General features: G+C 35.6%; 1 protein-coding gene across 5 annotated transcripts in view; it reads right to left on the bottom strand.

The window, feature by feature from the left end:
• Positions 1-1,349: 1,349 nt before the first annotated feature.
• The window catches only part of TAPT1 (transmembrane anterior posterior transformation 1), a 51,046-nt gene continuing 38,128 nt past the window's right edge, over positions 1,350-14,267 (bottom strand). For all 5 annotated transcript variants that reach the window (XM_027891182.1, XM_027891181.1, XM_027891185.1 and 2 more), the window contains 5 exons: positions 12,748-12,807; positions 11,259-11,327; positions 9,644-9,720; positions 6,050-6,210; positions 1,350-3,446 (listed from right to left, as the gene is read on the bottom strand). In XM_027891182.1, coding sequence (XP_027746983.1) covers positions 3,217-3,446; positions 6,050-6,210; positions 9,644-9,720; positions 11,259-11,327; positions 12,748-12,807 — 597 coding nt within the window. In that variant the 3' untranslated portion in view covers positions 1,350-3,216. The remainder of the gene's footprint in view (positions 3,447-6,049; positions 6,211-9,643; positions 9,721-11,258; positions 11,328-12,747; positions 12,808-14,267) is intronic.

A 14,267-nucleotide genomic window follows, 5' to 3' on the forward strand; every position in this document is an offset into this window, starting at 1 on the left:
AAAAAAAAAAAAAAAAAAAAAAAAAAAAAAAAAAAAAAAAAAAAAAAAAACCAACCAAAAACCAAACAAGACAAAGTTGAAAAGTTTCAACAAACTCACTCTAGAAAGGCAAGTAAATGAACAGCGTGCTTGTCATTGTAAAACTACTTTGCTTGAGGGAAAATTCTGCTTGGTCATTGAACATCTGAAAGGCTTCAAAAGATTAATTAAATAATCCTGTCAAAACAGTTGTTCCTTAATGCTCCCATAAAGAATAATACTAATTATGAATATCCACTGTACTCAATGTGTGCATTTGGAATTAATTTGGCAACTGTGACTTTAGCTCAAATATCACTGTTTGACTAGATTTTATTTTTGGAGGGATTTATCAATTGTAGAGCTTCATTTATTCACTACTTCATTCACTGTTAAGACAGGAGTTTTTCAAGAAAACCTGAATAAACAGCTGTATCTGTAGATGAGAAATTTGGTGTTGCTGGGTTTTTTTTGTTTGGTAGTTTGTTCCCGCTCAGCCACCTCTAGAGTTCTGAGTGGACCACCCAGGGCCAGAAAAGCAGCTGTGACACTTCACTGCTACATATCCAAGGATTCCCTATAAATCCCTAACAAAACCATGAGAACAATCTGAGAGCTTGCAGCAAGAGGTAACAATGAAGTTTCATGCTCAGCTGTGCCTCTGTGAGACCTCCAGAGTTTAAGGGGAAGTGTTGTGTTTGCAGTGCCCTGTACAACCAGTGCCTCGAGCACACCTTCGCACCACCTGACCTGCAGGTCAATGAAGTTATGCCTACAAAGCAGGCAGAGAGGTACCAGCCAAATCCCAAAGCCCAGCTTTAGACTGCTTTAGATCTGGATACCACAATTCAGTTGTCAAAACAGACCGACCAAGGTTCCCAGGCCCAGCAGGATCCAGGCCAGGACTCGGACCCAAGTGCAATCAGCCATTACCCTTCCACTGCTACCACCTTGTGCTCAGGGAAGGATTTGCCTGTGCTTATTCCACATTTACATTTGTCTTTGCTGTGTAGGTGTAAGTAGACCAACTGTAGTAACTGAATACACAAATTACAACTCCCCTAAGGCACAGTGTTTTTTCATTTATTTGGTGTGTGCCCTTAAAAACCAAATTAATAATAGGCTGGCACCAGTACCTTCTTCCTACAAGTGGCAAAAATCAACTGCTACAGAAATAGATTTGAAGTAAAGCCATTGATAACCCAGTTCTTATGCACATTTGTGTCCTGCATTTGCAGGAATTTTACTTTATAGAAATGAGAATTCAATACATCAAAAAAATTGGAAGATCACCAACTCTGAATACCAAAAAAGAAATCTCAACACTGTACTTTTCCTTTTTTAAACAAATATTACAAAATTGAATTTTATTGAGTTTCACACAAGATGCACTTATAAAATTGATACAGAATGTCATTCAACAGAAAAAAAACTGAAAGCGATTTCAAGCTTTCTTTAGCAACTGCTGAATAATTATAAAGTAAGATACACCAAATTGACAGATAATCTTAATTTCAATGTGTGAACATCTCCAATTAGTATAAAATACATCAAAAATTAAAGAATTTCTAATTTGTCCACAGCACAAGTCCTCTTTGTTTTACTCTCATCCCTGATCAGTAACCACAGATTTTGGCCATTATTCTCACTGCTCTTAATGGGAGAGGAGAGGCTGAAAGACTGCAGCAACAAGTTCCCACTGAGCAGACCACATTAACCTGTACTGCAGTTCTCATTACCAAGTCTGCTCAGATACATAACAACTCTGTCCAACTGCCTCCGTTTGCTGTATTACTGTAGTCCTGCAAGTTTCAGGGATTAGCATATACATTAAACTTTCAAATGTTCATACAGCAAATAAACTTGGGCTTTCCCACTCTGACAAATTAGGAAATTAGCAAAGAGCAAATTGTCTTCATTTGTCCAGCACTGAAGTACTTTCATGATACCTTCCCTTGAAAAGTGAAACTGGTGCTTACTAAAATGTCTGAAAGGCATAGCAAGTCAATGCTGTGTTTTAACAACATATGAAGAATTTATCTTTAACTAAGGGGTCTCTTCTGATACAAGACTCCAGCCCAAGTTTTGAGCTCAAATTTAATCCATTCTTGTTCTGAGGATTAAAATCTTCTGTCAACTCTTTACAACTGCATCTCACACCAGAAATTAAGATGCATTGTAATGCTTTGTAGATCTACTTGACTACAACCAATCAATTAAATTATGATGGATAATTCTGATTTGATTGTCAGTATTAGCTTTTACAAGCATGTTTTCAGGCAAGTTAATACATAGATGTCCTTTTTCTAAGAGTCAAATGCAAAAGGCAGTTCTTTTCTGCTAACGCCGTACATACAGTTCCAACACAACACTTCTTTGCTGCAGTTAATACTGCTGTTCCTTAACATTAGAAGTGTCCCTTTAAGATCTTTTCCCACAGCAACAAAAAATCCTCAGCTTTTAAAAGTAATTTTCTAAAGAATTTGCCTTGCAGGACACACAACACATGAAATGGATATGCTTCATATTTGCCCAGTTAAGCAGAACCTTCATTACTGTGATCTTTCCTTGGTGTTCAGTATTCAGAGAAAATACTATGCAGTAAGTCTTTCACTTAAAGGCAAAATTTTATTCTGATTACAAGATTTTCAAGATACATCTTGAAAAGGTTTTTGTTGACAAGAATAACTATCTTGACTTACTGGTTTATGTACCAATGCTTTATGCGTTTGTTGATATAAGCACAAGTTTTGAATTCTGCTTGCAGATGTTTAATAAAACACGGTAACTGGATAGGCAAGCTTCTGGTCAAGTTGTCATACATTTCCAGGAATACGCTTACACTGGAGGAACCTTCATGAAAAATAATGTTCTGGAAGCACGGTTTCATAACGCAGAACAGGATTATGTTTTTTTCCAGTCTGTTTTCCAGCAAAGTGATACTGCAGCTCTGCCACCAGGCTAGAGACTCACGATCCACCACATTTTCCAAGAGGCAAGTTAAAGATCACTTACTTGACCTGACCAGATACCAAGCCAAGTTACTTGTAGAAAGAAATTAATATTTTTTTTGCCATTAATAATTTAAGTTTTTAAATAAATATTTATGTGCCTTTTGGCAACTGTCCATTCTGGTAGCATCTGCTGTCCCAACAGCTCAGTATTCTTAGCACATTGATTTAAAAAAAAAAAAAAGTTTTAGTCAATTCTGTTTCCACAAATAGTAAACCTGTCTATTTCCAACAAATCTTTCTTTGCAGACCTGTGTTTCAATTCTGAACTGTCTTGGCTTATATCTTTTTCTTCTCCATCAGGAGTTGTCAGAAATTGATCAGAATTGCTTGTTACAAGTAAAGATGGTGTATTCTCCTTCTGATGCACAGGTTGATTGGTAACTGATGTAGATCCATTTTCATCTGTGGAAATTCCTGTTGAAACAGAAAACAAAGATAATAATGAATTTAACATGGGTATACTGATGCAATTTGTAACATCCAGATTCATGCAAAGCTATCCTAAAAAAGTGCACTGCATCAAATCAGCAGAAGCAACAGAATGCTTTCTGGAAGCTACTACCTCTTCTTAGCTTTACTGTAAGAGATTTCCTTTCGTAATTTAGTAAATGGATCGAAAACTAATTCCACAGAAGTTCAAATAATGAGCAAGAGCATACACAGCAGAAGTTCGGGTATTTTTCTGGTTTACATGCTCATTTTTGTTGGCTTAAGCAAAAAGATTTTTGACAGGTTTTGTGTGAATCACACAAATATTTTCTACTGAAATGAACAAAAGGAATCTCTGTGGCAGGAATTAGATGTGCCTAATCCTCTACATAAGTACAATAAACCTGCCTTCTCTAGGGATAGCTAATAAATGACTCATGCACTGCTACACACTTTATTAGCACTGGCTCTTAAAGCAGTGCTATTAAAGATGTCTATTTTTATTCCTGCCTCTCACTTCAGTGGGACTGAACACTGGCTTCATTAACCTAAGATATTTGTAAGTAATACCCATGTATTGTTTCCAAATTATGTTAAAATATTTAAAGAATTAAAATACACAAGCAAATGGCAAAGAAATATTTTTTTCTTACTTACTATCTCCTTGTAAAGACAGAAGTATAGTTTCTAAAGGAACCTGAAAAAATCTGACTGATGTGGAGAGTAGTGGAGACCAGCCCAAGGGAACCTTGTCAGAATGGCAGCATTACCCAAATTACTACACAAACTTATTTCTGTGGAGCATCTGTTCACAGTATACCAACTACTGCTTGAAGGTACATGGATTATGCTCTACAGTCTAATGCAAGTTAAAGGTAATAAACTTGCACTGAGAAAGGAGACAAGTAATGCTAATTTTAGAACTTGGTTACAGACATAAGTATTTTCTAACTCATCATCAGCTTAGAGACACAGCTGGTCAGCTGTGATTACCAGTTATTAAAACTTTCATTCTTCAAAAGCAAGTTTAAAATTTTATTCTTCAAAATTTTAACTGTTTCTGTGGATGAAACAGAAATCTTCAGAAAATAAATTGACTTAAACTATAAGCTGGCAGAGAGGAGACCAGATTAATTCCCTTTCCCTAATTCTGATAAGAGATGTGTTGTGCGATTGTATTGAAAAAAACCTGATGAGTGGGAGATAGAGATTAACTTGTATTGCACACCCCAGTAGTAATAATGCAAACACATATAAGCTGTGAAAGGTAAAATTATTCACAAAATTGATTTCTAGTAAATAAAGAGCTGTTAAAAAAGTACAAAATACCAAAAAACTCTAAAATCAAGCCTTTTAATCACCAGTAGGAGCTCTGAATATTCTGAACAAAATCGGCAAAAACTTTTTGGTTGTTCCTTTTTGATCAAAATCTTTCCATGGGAAGAGGAAATAAGCATCTCTGCTACTTCAGTTAAAAACAGTCTTCAGGATTTATATACTGTAAGTTTAAGGCTCAGTATAAAGTAAGTACAACTTACTAAGTCTCATACCCAAGTGTAGTGTTAGAATGTTTAATTAAAACATTATGATCACGATAATCCTCCAATGAAATACAAAGACATTCAGACCAATTCATATAACATTCTTTCATCATGAAAATAGAGCAATTCTATGAATTTAAAAATAAATATCTGCACCAAGTTTCTGCCTGATGTGATCTGACACAGGTGAGATGTAGAGATTTATGACTGAAACTGACAGACCCTTAACTCTCCTACTGCTGGCGAGACACACTGACGACTAACAAGCACCTTGCATTTCAAGCTGTTCATGTTGTTGGCAGGCAGTAGCAAACACAATAAAAGCATCACTGTTAAGTTCTCTAGGGCTCTCATTGAGCTTTTCAGAGAGGAAGATACAATCCAATTCAGTTGACTGGAACAATGAAGGTTTCTGTTTCCTTCTTTAATGTGTCACAATAATGCCACATTCCCATTATATATTAACCGCTAATGCCAACGGCCTCTATGAGAAAACTGCACTGCACAGACTTGAAATAAAGTGATACTGATCTGTTGGAATTCTTACTTGGATTTCATAAAGCTTTTCATAAATTTTTTCATGACAACTACAATTCATTATACCTATTTATTCCTATGCCTGAACCTACCATGTTTTACATTCGTTTCCATCAGAAATACAAAGATTGCTTTATAACTAAATTAAGCACTGCCACAGTTGATATGTAAATGTTTACTTATTTGTGCAGCGACAGAGCAGAGGGGGTTGGACTACATGATCTTTAAAGGTCCTTTCCAACCCCAAACATTCTATGATTATGATTTTCAACCAAAGCCTGCCACTGTTCCATTGTTTCTATCACCTTTGTTTTTATTCATGTTTAAGGGTGGGATCTTATCAGAGACAGGAGTATTTATTACCAAAAGAAGATGCATGAATTCTATTACATTTACTGACTTGTGTTCACAGCTGTGAAATGGTACAATTAAGGTCCAGCAACAGGGTAAATTTGCAGCATTTAGTCTGAAAAATTTTTACTGAAAACAAACCAAGGCAGTTAGCCTTACCTTGGGTAGATTTAAATGTGCTTTGCTGTTTGCCAGCTGTCTTCCCTGGGGTTGCAGTCAGGACAGGATTGAATAATTTCTCCTCCATTTTTGCTTCCTTTACATATTGACATGATTTCCCCAGCAATACAATACTGTTAAGGACTTTGAGAGATATTAACCTGAAAAAAAATTGTTTACACATTTGCATTAGCATATGAAAACAATTGCATATAGTTAGTGCTGTCTTGGAAGGATTAGCTAACAAATTAAATCCTTCCAATAGCAAGATCAAAAGCTAATTTCCTTTTCCTAACGATTTGTTTCAGATTCAATGCTTAATTTTTTTTCCTTCACAAAGCATCTAGAGAAAATCACGTTTTATCATTTAACTAAAGGACTACAAGGACAATTAAGCAGCTATTTAAGACATCAAATATTTAAACACAGAAGGAAAAAGGGCCCTCAAAAGTCAAACTTAAATGCACTACTGTTAGAACTGCAGCCTAAGTGTGCCCAGCCAAGGATCACCGGTCCACTTTGAACCACAGGACAGCAAATATAGAATAAAGTTGGAAAAGACCCCTAAGATCATTGAGTCCAACCATTAACCCAGCACTGCCAAGTCCAATATCTAGCTTTCACAAACTACAGGCTAATTGTAATAAGTCCTTTTTCACATCACAGAAGACAGACCATAAAACTCAACAAATCCAAAGTAGCACTGCATTAACATCATAGCACAGTCCAGCTGGTGGCAGATTCCTTTTCTACTAGTACTAATTTGCAGCACAGACTTTGACAAATTACTGAATCCCTTTAACACCTGTCTTCTCATTTGAAGAACCGGGAGGTCTCATCTACCAAGTGCTTTTAGATTTACCACTAAAATGAGCTTTGTAATATCTAAGTTCCATCACTAGTTAACACACGACTCACAGACCAACGTCCACTGCCGTGAATGAAGGCTCACTGCAGAATGACAAGGAAACAATGATCTATTCTCTGTAGGATGAATGACACTCTGTAGGCAAATCAAGCTGTGTAACAACAGTGAACAAATGTAGACTCTAAATTCATTCTCCACTCTCTGAAAAGTCTGTTTATTACATACATCACTAACAGACTAAAAAGATAACTTGAAGTGAACATTACAGATCCATGGAGCCCATGGAGCAGGACTAACTACTTAATCATGAAGTGACCCAACCAGACTCCAGCGGCAGCTTCACTCTCTCTCACTGCATTAATGTAATCGGAACTCGTCAAACACAAAAACACTTTTAAGGGAATTTTATGCAATACATTTACTTGTAGCAGAATTTTAGAGAAATGGAAGAATGAGCAGAGTACACCACTTTCAGTACTCTGAAGAAAGTGACATTTTAGTATCAAAGGAACCACAAAGAAAATATCATTTTATACAAGTTGAAAGCTGTGCTTCTCTACAATCGTATTAGATTATTGGGACAGATTTTATTTTAGAGAGTTGAGAAGCTCTCCATGTTTAATGTTTTAGAGGTGTTTTTCTTATTCTTCTTATGTAATATGTTTTTGTTCTGAGAGTAGGTTTTTACAGAATGATTTGACTCTGATTTAATGAGATCAGAAGTTGAAAAGGCCATAAATCAACACTTTAGTGTATCAGTTTCAGCTTCTCATGGAAAATTATGCAAGTGTTTCTAGCAATTCTCCTCTACTCTTTACAGCCAGCCCACCCCAGGCTCAAATTTCCAACAACAATGTAAGTTTGCAGTTGTTCAAAATTCTAGAAAAAGAAAACTCAAGTTTCATATGCTGGGCAAGACTTTAAAACTATAACTTACAGTTCTACAGTTGTTAATTATCAATACAAAACAAATTCCTCCACATTACAGGCTCAATCCTTTGCCCAGTTAACTTTTTCAGATTTTATCATGTTGCTTCTCACATATCTATGCAATACTAATCTGATGAAAAGCTGAAATTTATGCTCACAACACAAATTACTTGAAAGATCCAAGAGGTAAATTAGCTCAAAATCTAACATCATGGCAGAAGTAAAACTCTCTTCTCATTTTTCTACAGGGACAAAATAAACCCAAATGTATTTACTCCTGTGGCCTATGCCTTCAAAGAGCAGCATTTAATACTTCATGTTAGTCACTTTATTCCTTCCCGCCCTCCATTCTCCAAGCCACAGCAACAGTGAAAAATCCAGGACTGGGCTGCAGCAGTGGAATGGTAGAGGTAGGAAAATATTACATAAGTTGGGAAAAAGGAAAAACCAGTGTGCAGAATGAGAGTGCTGAGCTTGTTATACCAGCTTGAATGTGATGATTAGGGGCTAGTGCTTTCAATTATATAGACCTGGCTTTAGGGAGAACACAGGCACAGCATGTAGCATGCTGGGGAAGAAATCAAAGTCTGGTGCAAAGGAATGTGGCTGAAATTTTAATATTTGGTCTATATGCAATATCTCAAAGCCCTAGCTGTCTGACACTAAAAAGATGTGTCCCTACACTGATGTGGACTAGACACATCTTATCAACTTCTAATTTTTTTTTTTTGCAGATAAAGGTCAGATTAGAGATAAGAGTCTTCCTATAATGAAAAATGTGGAGCAATCCTGTTCTTTTCATAAGCTATTGTAAAACAGTAGTCTCCTCTCTTCCCGTGGACCTGCAGAATCAATCACCCAGACCTAGAAGACTTTCACTTCCCAAGCCTTATGCCTTCAATTACAAGAACAACTTAAGAGGACGCTAGAAGAGATATTCCCACAATATTGTAAGCAGGTTCTTTGTAGCAACTTGAATTACTTAATTCTTTAGGATTAATTTTAGGATGATTCCAATATGTATCAGTACTGAGAGACAACAAAAGCTGACTGTTCAATATACAGTTTTCCTAGAAACTGGCCATCCCCTTGCAGTCTACAGCAAGTGCCTCAAGACAGGCAAATTAGATTGCATTTAAAGTACAACTATGCATGTCTCAGAACTACATACTGACTGGTGAGAAGCTAAAGATAACACAAGTATAAATGGACTGGGCAGTGAAGGGATACTTGCAAAGCATTGGTTTTGGAAAACAAATTGCCACAGGACATTACATTTCTAATTTGAGATTACTTACTGACTTCACCCTTCCCAGAAAGGTGAACCTTGCGTTTACTTTTTTTTTTTTTCCTAAATACAGCAGTTTCCTAATACAAAGTAAACCTTGCATTTAACTATCAGAGAGAAAATTCACAATCTGCTCAGAGCACCTAAACTGCTTATTTTTGTTGGCTTATTGAATTTTGTCACAGAAAGCTTCATTCCTTAGAATTCAATTTCCCTTTTTATAAAGAAGTATGGTGTTTGTCTGTCATAAATTTTCACAATCATTTTTCCATTAGTTATTTTCATTAGTTAAGTTACGTACTGAGGGCTATAATCCCTCAATGCAATTACAGCACTTAGGGATCAATCTGCACTCTTAATTTTGGATTATGAGCATAAGTGTTTTACATTTATGTTCTACTGAACATAAACTGTGCTTACAACGGTGTCTAGAAGTATCAAGAGAAGCTTCTTTCATGTATCTGATCAAATAATGGTGAATACTTTTTAACTGTATGCATTTACTTACCCACAGTAGAACAGCACAACACAAACATAAGCTAGGACTCCTTGTACTTTTATTGAGCTCGTTACGACTCTGATGAGCTGTTTTAAGAATAAAAGTTAATTAGTTAAAACCTAGCACACAACTATACATAGAACATCGTAAAAAACCTTTCTTATTTGAAAAATTCAAGAAAAAGTAGAAACATTTACATTAACAGAAATTTACGCTAATGATCTCCCTGGTAGCACTAACTATTCAAGATTTTGGGTTGAATAGGTATTATACTAGCACTTAGTTACTGCTTTGCCAAAACTGAAGTCTGATAATGTTTCCTTCACCACTGACTCTCAAGTAAAATAAGTGAAAAAAGCCTCCAAAACTCAAGGGCTGGAAGGTGAGTTAACAAATTTTGATGAAAATGTCAAGACATGCTGATGCAGCAAAACAGAATCGATGTTTTGCACCAAGCTAACCTTATGAATACAAAACTGCTTTGTGGAGTAGGCTTATGATTCCCAAGCTTCACTAACAAATGATCCTGAAACCTCAGTTTTACTTCAGTAGTTCACAGTTAGGGTTTCAAGTTAGCAAAGCACCGAATTTTATTTTAAACCTATTGGTCTCCAGGACATCATGTCATATCAGAACACAACTTGAAAAACGCATTTCAATTAAATTCTGACTGGATGTACTTTACCTTATTATAAAAGAAATAATGATTATGATCATAGTAGTTTTGTGGGTTTTTTTGTGGTGCTTCTTTTGGAGTTTTGTTGGTTTGGTTTTGATTGGGTTTTTTGTTTGTTTTAAATCCTGGGTACAAACCTACATAAAGCCTGTCAACAGTATTTTCTCCCATCTCTATGAGAGAACATATTAAAGTTAATTCATACTGATATTCTTCCAGGAAAATTGTGAATTAGTATATTTGCTGGCAAAGCAAGTATGCATTCCCAGTATTATGATAACTACTGCTTGTCTACATGTGTGTATAGGGAAAATTAGAGCAGCTATTTACAGAAAACATTCTCCAAGAGTTAATTCAAGACAGACAGCATGTGGACAAAGTTCCATTAATGAAGTGATTCTTTTTATAGCAGCATGTACAAGTAACAGTCAACTATTTCAGAATTATGTATTCTGCAACAGCTCAAAAGCTCAGTGCCCTGTATAAAAGAATATTTAGTCATTAAGCATGCCATCACAGGGACAACCACAAGGACTACTATGAAAAACCTAAATAAACTGCTGCACTACTGCTAACCTTCTGGCAACCAGCTGCTTTGACTATTCCAAATGAATGAATAGGATAACTGCCAAAAGTAATATATGTTTAATAAACACAGATGTAGTTTAATTCCACTGGTACAATTCAGTTCTTACAAATTCTACCAAATTAATTTATATTCGATTTTCTAGGAAAGGCATTCTGTGTTCTAAGAAACAGTAATGCATTTGTGAAGTCATAAGTAGTATGTGATATAGGTTATACTGAATGCTAACTCAACTGTCCAGCATCATTTCAGTTAATTAACATAATTTCATCCTCAAAACATCCAGTCAGCTATCTCAGAGGCACACAGTCTCAAAAGTGAGATCTTATTGACAGAAGACTGATAGGAAAGATACAACTTACTAAAACAGCGAGTGGAAGAGGAATGAAACCCATTCTTCTGGAAACTGAATCACTATAATCTGTATATGCCTAGGAAAAAAAGAGGAAGAATAATGAACTACTTATGCAAAGGAATGAGCTTATTTTAGCTTGGCACACCCTCTAGATAAGAATAAAGATCTGTTAACAAACACTTTACTGGTATAAAGTGTACCTATTCACATTTTGGAATTCAAATGAAGATAGCTGTACTCTCAGAAAAAAATGTGATACTACCATCACCAGTAAGATTAGCTTCGGTGCTCTAAATAGAGAAACTGGAGTATAATACAAATCTCTAAATCAGGAGCAATTAGGACACTGAATCCAAAGGCCCTGTGATATTTCCTCTGTACATTATTAGTAGCTTAGAGATCTTTTTGTATTAATTTGACTGATCCTCAAATAGTCTACAGAAAAAACTGTAACAGGGATAAAAGAACAATAATCCACCACACTAGCAATTTAATTTATTTGACAAACATCTATAATTAGCGTTAATATAACTGTGTTAAAAAAATTTTGAAAATGTGTTTACATTTGACCACTCCAAACACTTTGCATGACAGCTTGCCTGCAGTACTGAACATCACACCAGAGGTTAGTGCCTGAATGATGCTACTTCACTTCCCACAGGGGATCCTTAGGAAAAGTAATGGAGTTATCAAGACTAAGAAACTTGTTTTTTTTACTATTACCAAATTATTAATAATTAATTATTTCTAACTGAAGGTGCCTAACTTCTTTATGAGGTTTAACTACTTCATTCCTCAGAACAGCCCTAGAAAACTACAGAAATTATTGTAATAAAGTCCATTTAATAGTTAAAGCATGTATCTAGAGCACTGATGAGTGGAACCCTAACCAATGAACCCTAACGAGCCCTCCTCCAGGAAAGGTGTGCTGTAAATAGTCTTCCAAAAAATCGTACTAATTTAAAGCACAAAAGGTCTGTGTGTTCTACAAATACCCATGCCACAACAGTAGCATGCATGGTGCAAACATCCATATACATCTGTGCACCTTCTCTGTGAAGAAAGAGAAATTCCTAATGAATCCTGTGTGATTCCTAATGAAATTCCTAATGAACCCAACACAGTTAAAGTACCGTGAAAAGAACAGGAATCTAAAATTATCTCAAGAACATCCCGTTAAGCTTGCTTACTATTCATGTATCTCAAAAAGGTAAAGATGTTACAATCATCTGCTTAGTGTAACTGTATTTGGAAGAGACTTCTCAACAATATATTAAATAAAGCCTGAGCTGACCTGAAGAACTGGATAAAAATAATAATATAAATCACAAGGAAATACTCATTATCTCTTAATTAAGAAAAAGCAGAGTAGAATTTCAGCAGTGCAGGAGAGTTATAGTACTGTATGTATTTCTTTAGTATTTTTTCCAATATCCCTCCCCCCATAACAACTATGTTAGTTAATACAAGAAAGTTCCTTTTATTTTCAGGCTTACATTTTTCTGTCGGCTGCTAACAAGGTCAAATGCAAGACTGGCTCTGTATTCACTGTAGACCTGGAAAAAATCCAGCACATCAGATGTGTGATTAATTTGTTACCACGCTTTATAAAAGCAACACAGATACTAATAAAATATTTACATAAAATATTATAAACTTAAGCATTTGCTGAAAGAGTCAAAGCCATTTTTTGAGGTCTGACCGCATCCTTCAAAAGATGATCCTCTATTTCTGCAATAAAGTACCTTGCATATATATACAACAAACAAACAACACTTTGTTATGTTCTAGGAATTGAATGAGACTTTATAAAGTTAATGAATTTCAGTCTTATCAGAAACACAAAAAAAGACAAAACCCTTTTTTTTTTTCCCCATAGTTCATAATTGGTTTTAAGCTACATGAAGGCTAGCACTAGGATCAAATTAAACAAATGAGAGAGTTTCCTTATGCAGTAAGCAAGTTAACCCACAAAAAAAGCAAAGCAAATTGCATCAGAAGACGAAGTTATTCATTCTCTTTAAAACAGTTCTGCATATTAAGACAGAAAAGCATCTATTTTAAGTCTAAGTGGCAGGACAACTTGCACTGCAGGTGTTAAAAATTCTGGAAAAAGTCTGACCAAGCAACCATAAATCTTTAGAACTTCATACAAAAAAATACAAAGTTTGTTAAATAAACCTTGCAAAATTGCCAGTCACTACCCCCCCATCCTCCAGCTGTTTCAGCACTCTGAAGCATGCTGCATTTTTGGCTATCATGACTTCATTACTGCTCTTTTCCACACTCTGTATGAAAGTAGGGCATGCATAAATGCCTCTGGCATAAGGCAGCTTATTAAGTGCATCTATTACACTTGTCTCTCTACTGCACAATGCAGTTACTTTAGAGCTGCTGAAAAAGACAGCACTCCACAAGTTTTGATCTCATTTCCTGAAAAGTGGTTTTAACAGTGCAAAGATACTAACTCATATCTTCACAAATTTATCGAGTGTATTTGAATTCAAACAATGTGGAAGACAAATGGCCAGTGTATCATGCTGCAACACACAAGAAGTAACCTCATCTACTGCTTTGAAAGAAGGACTGGATAATATATGCGGCCCAAGAAATTTCAGGAGTGAGAAACTAACATAACCTACTTCATATTAGTGCTCCAGGGACAGTGCAAAAAAATATCTGATTTCAGATTCCGCTTTTAACACACACGCAAGAACAGAGTTAAATTAGCCTAACAAGGTCTGGTTTTAAAAGTCTGAATTTTAACCTACAAAGCATTTTGTTAGAAAGAGGTACAAGCTCTGTCTAGACTGCAGAACAAGTAACCTTCTGTCAATTTAACTAATGATCACTTCACAAAAGGATCTGCCAGTTATGTGAATTGCAGCTATTATGTGAGCTGTTATACAACACTTGCAATAATTTATGGATCTGGAACTACTAATTTAGAAGCAGAGGTGTTACTTCTCCATTTAAAAGATTCTCAGAAGTATATTCTATCACGAAATCACCAAGA

The sequence above is a fragment of the Empidonax traillii genome, unplaced genomic scaffold (assembly GCF_003031625.1).
Source record: "Empidonax traillii isolate 1590-97213 ecotype Southwest subspecies unplaced genomic scaffold, ASM303162v1 scaffold312:size2399984, whole genome shotgun sequence".
Lineage (NCBI taxonomy): Eukaryota > Metazoa > Chordata > Aves > Passeriformes > Tyrannidae > Empidonax > Empidonax traillii.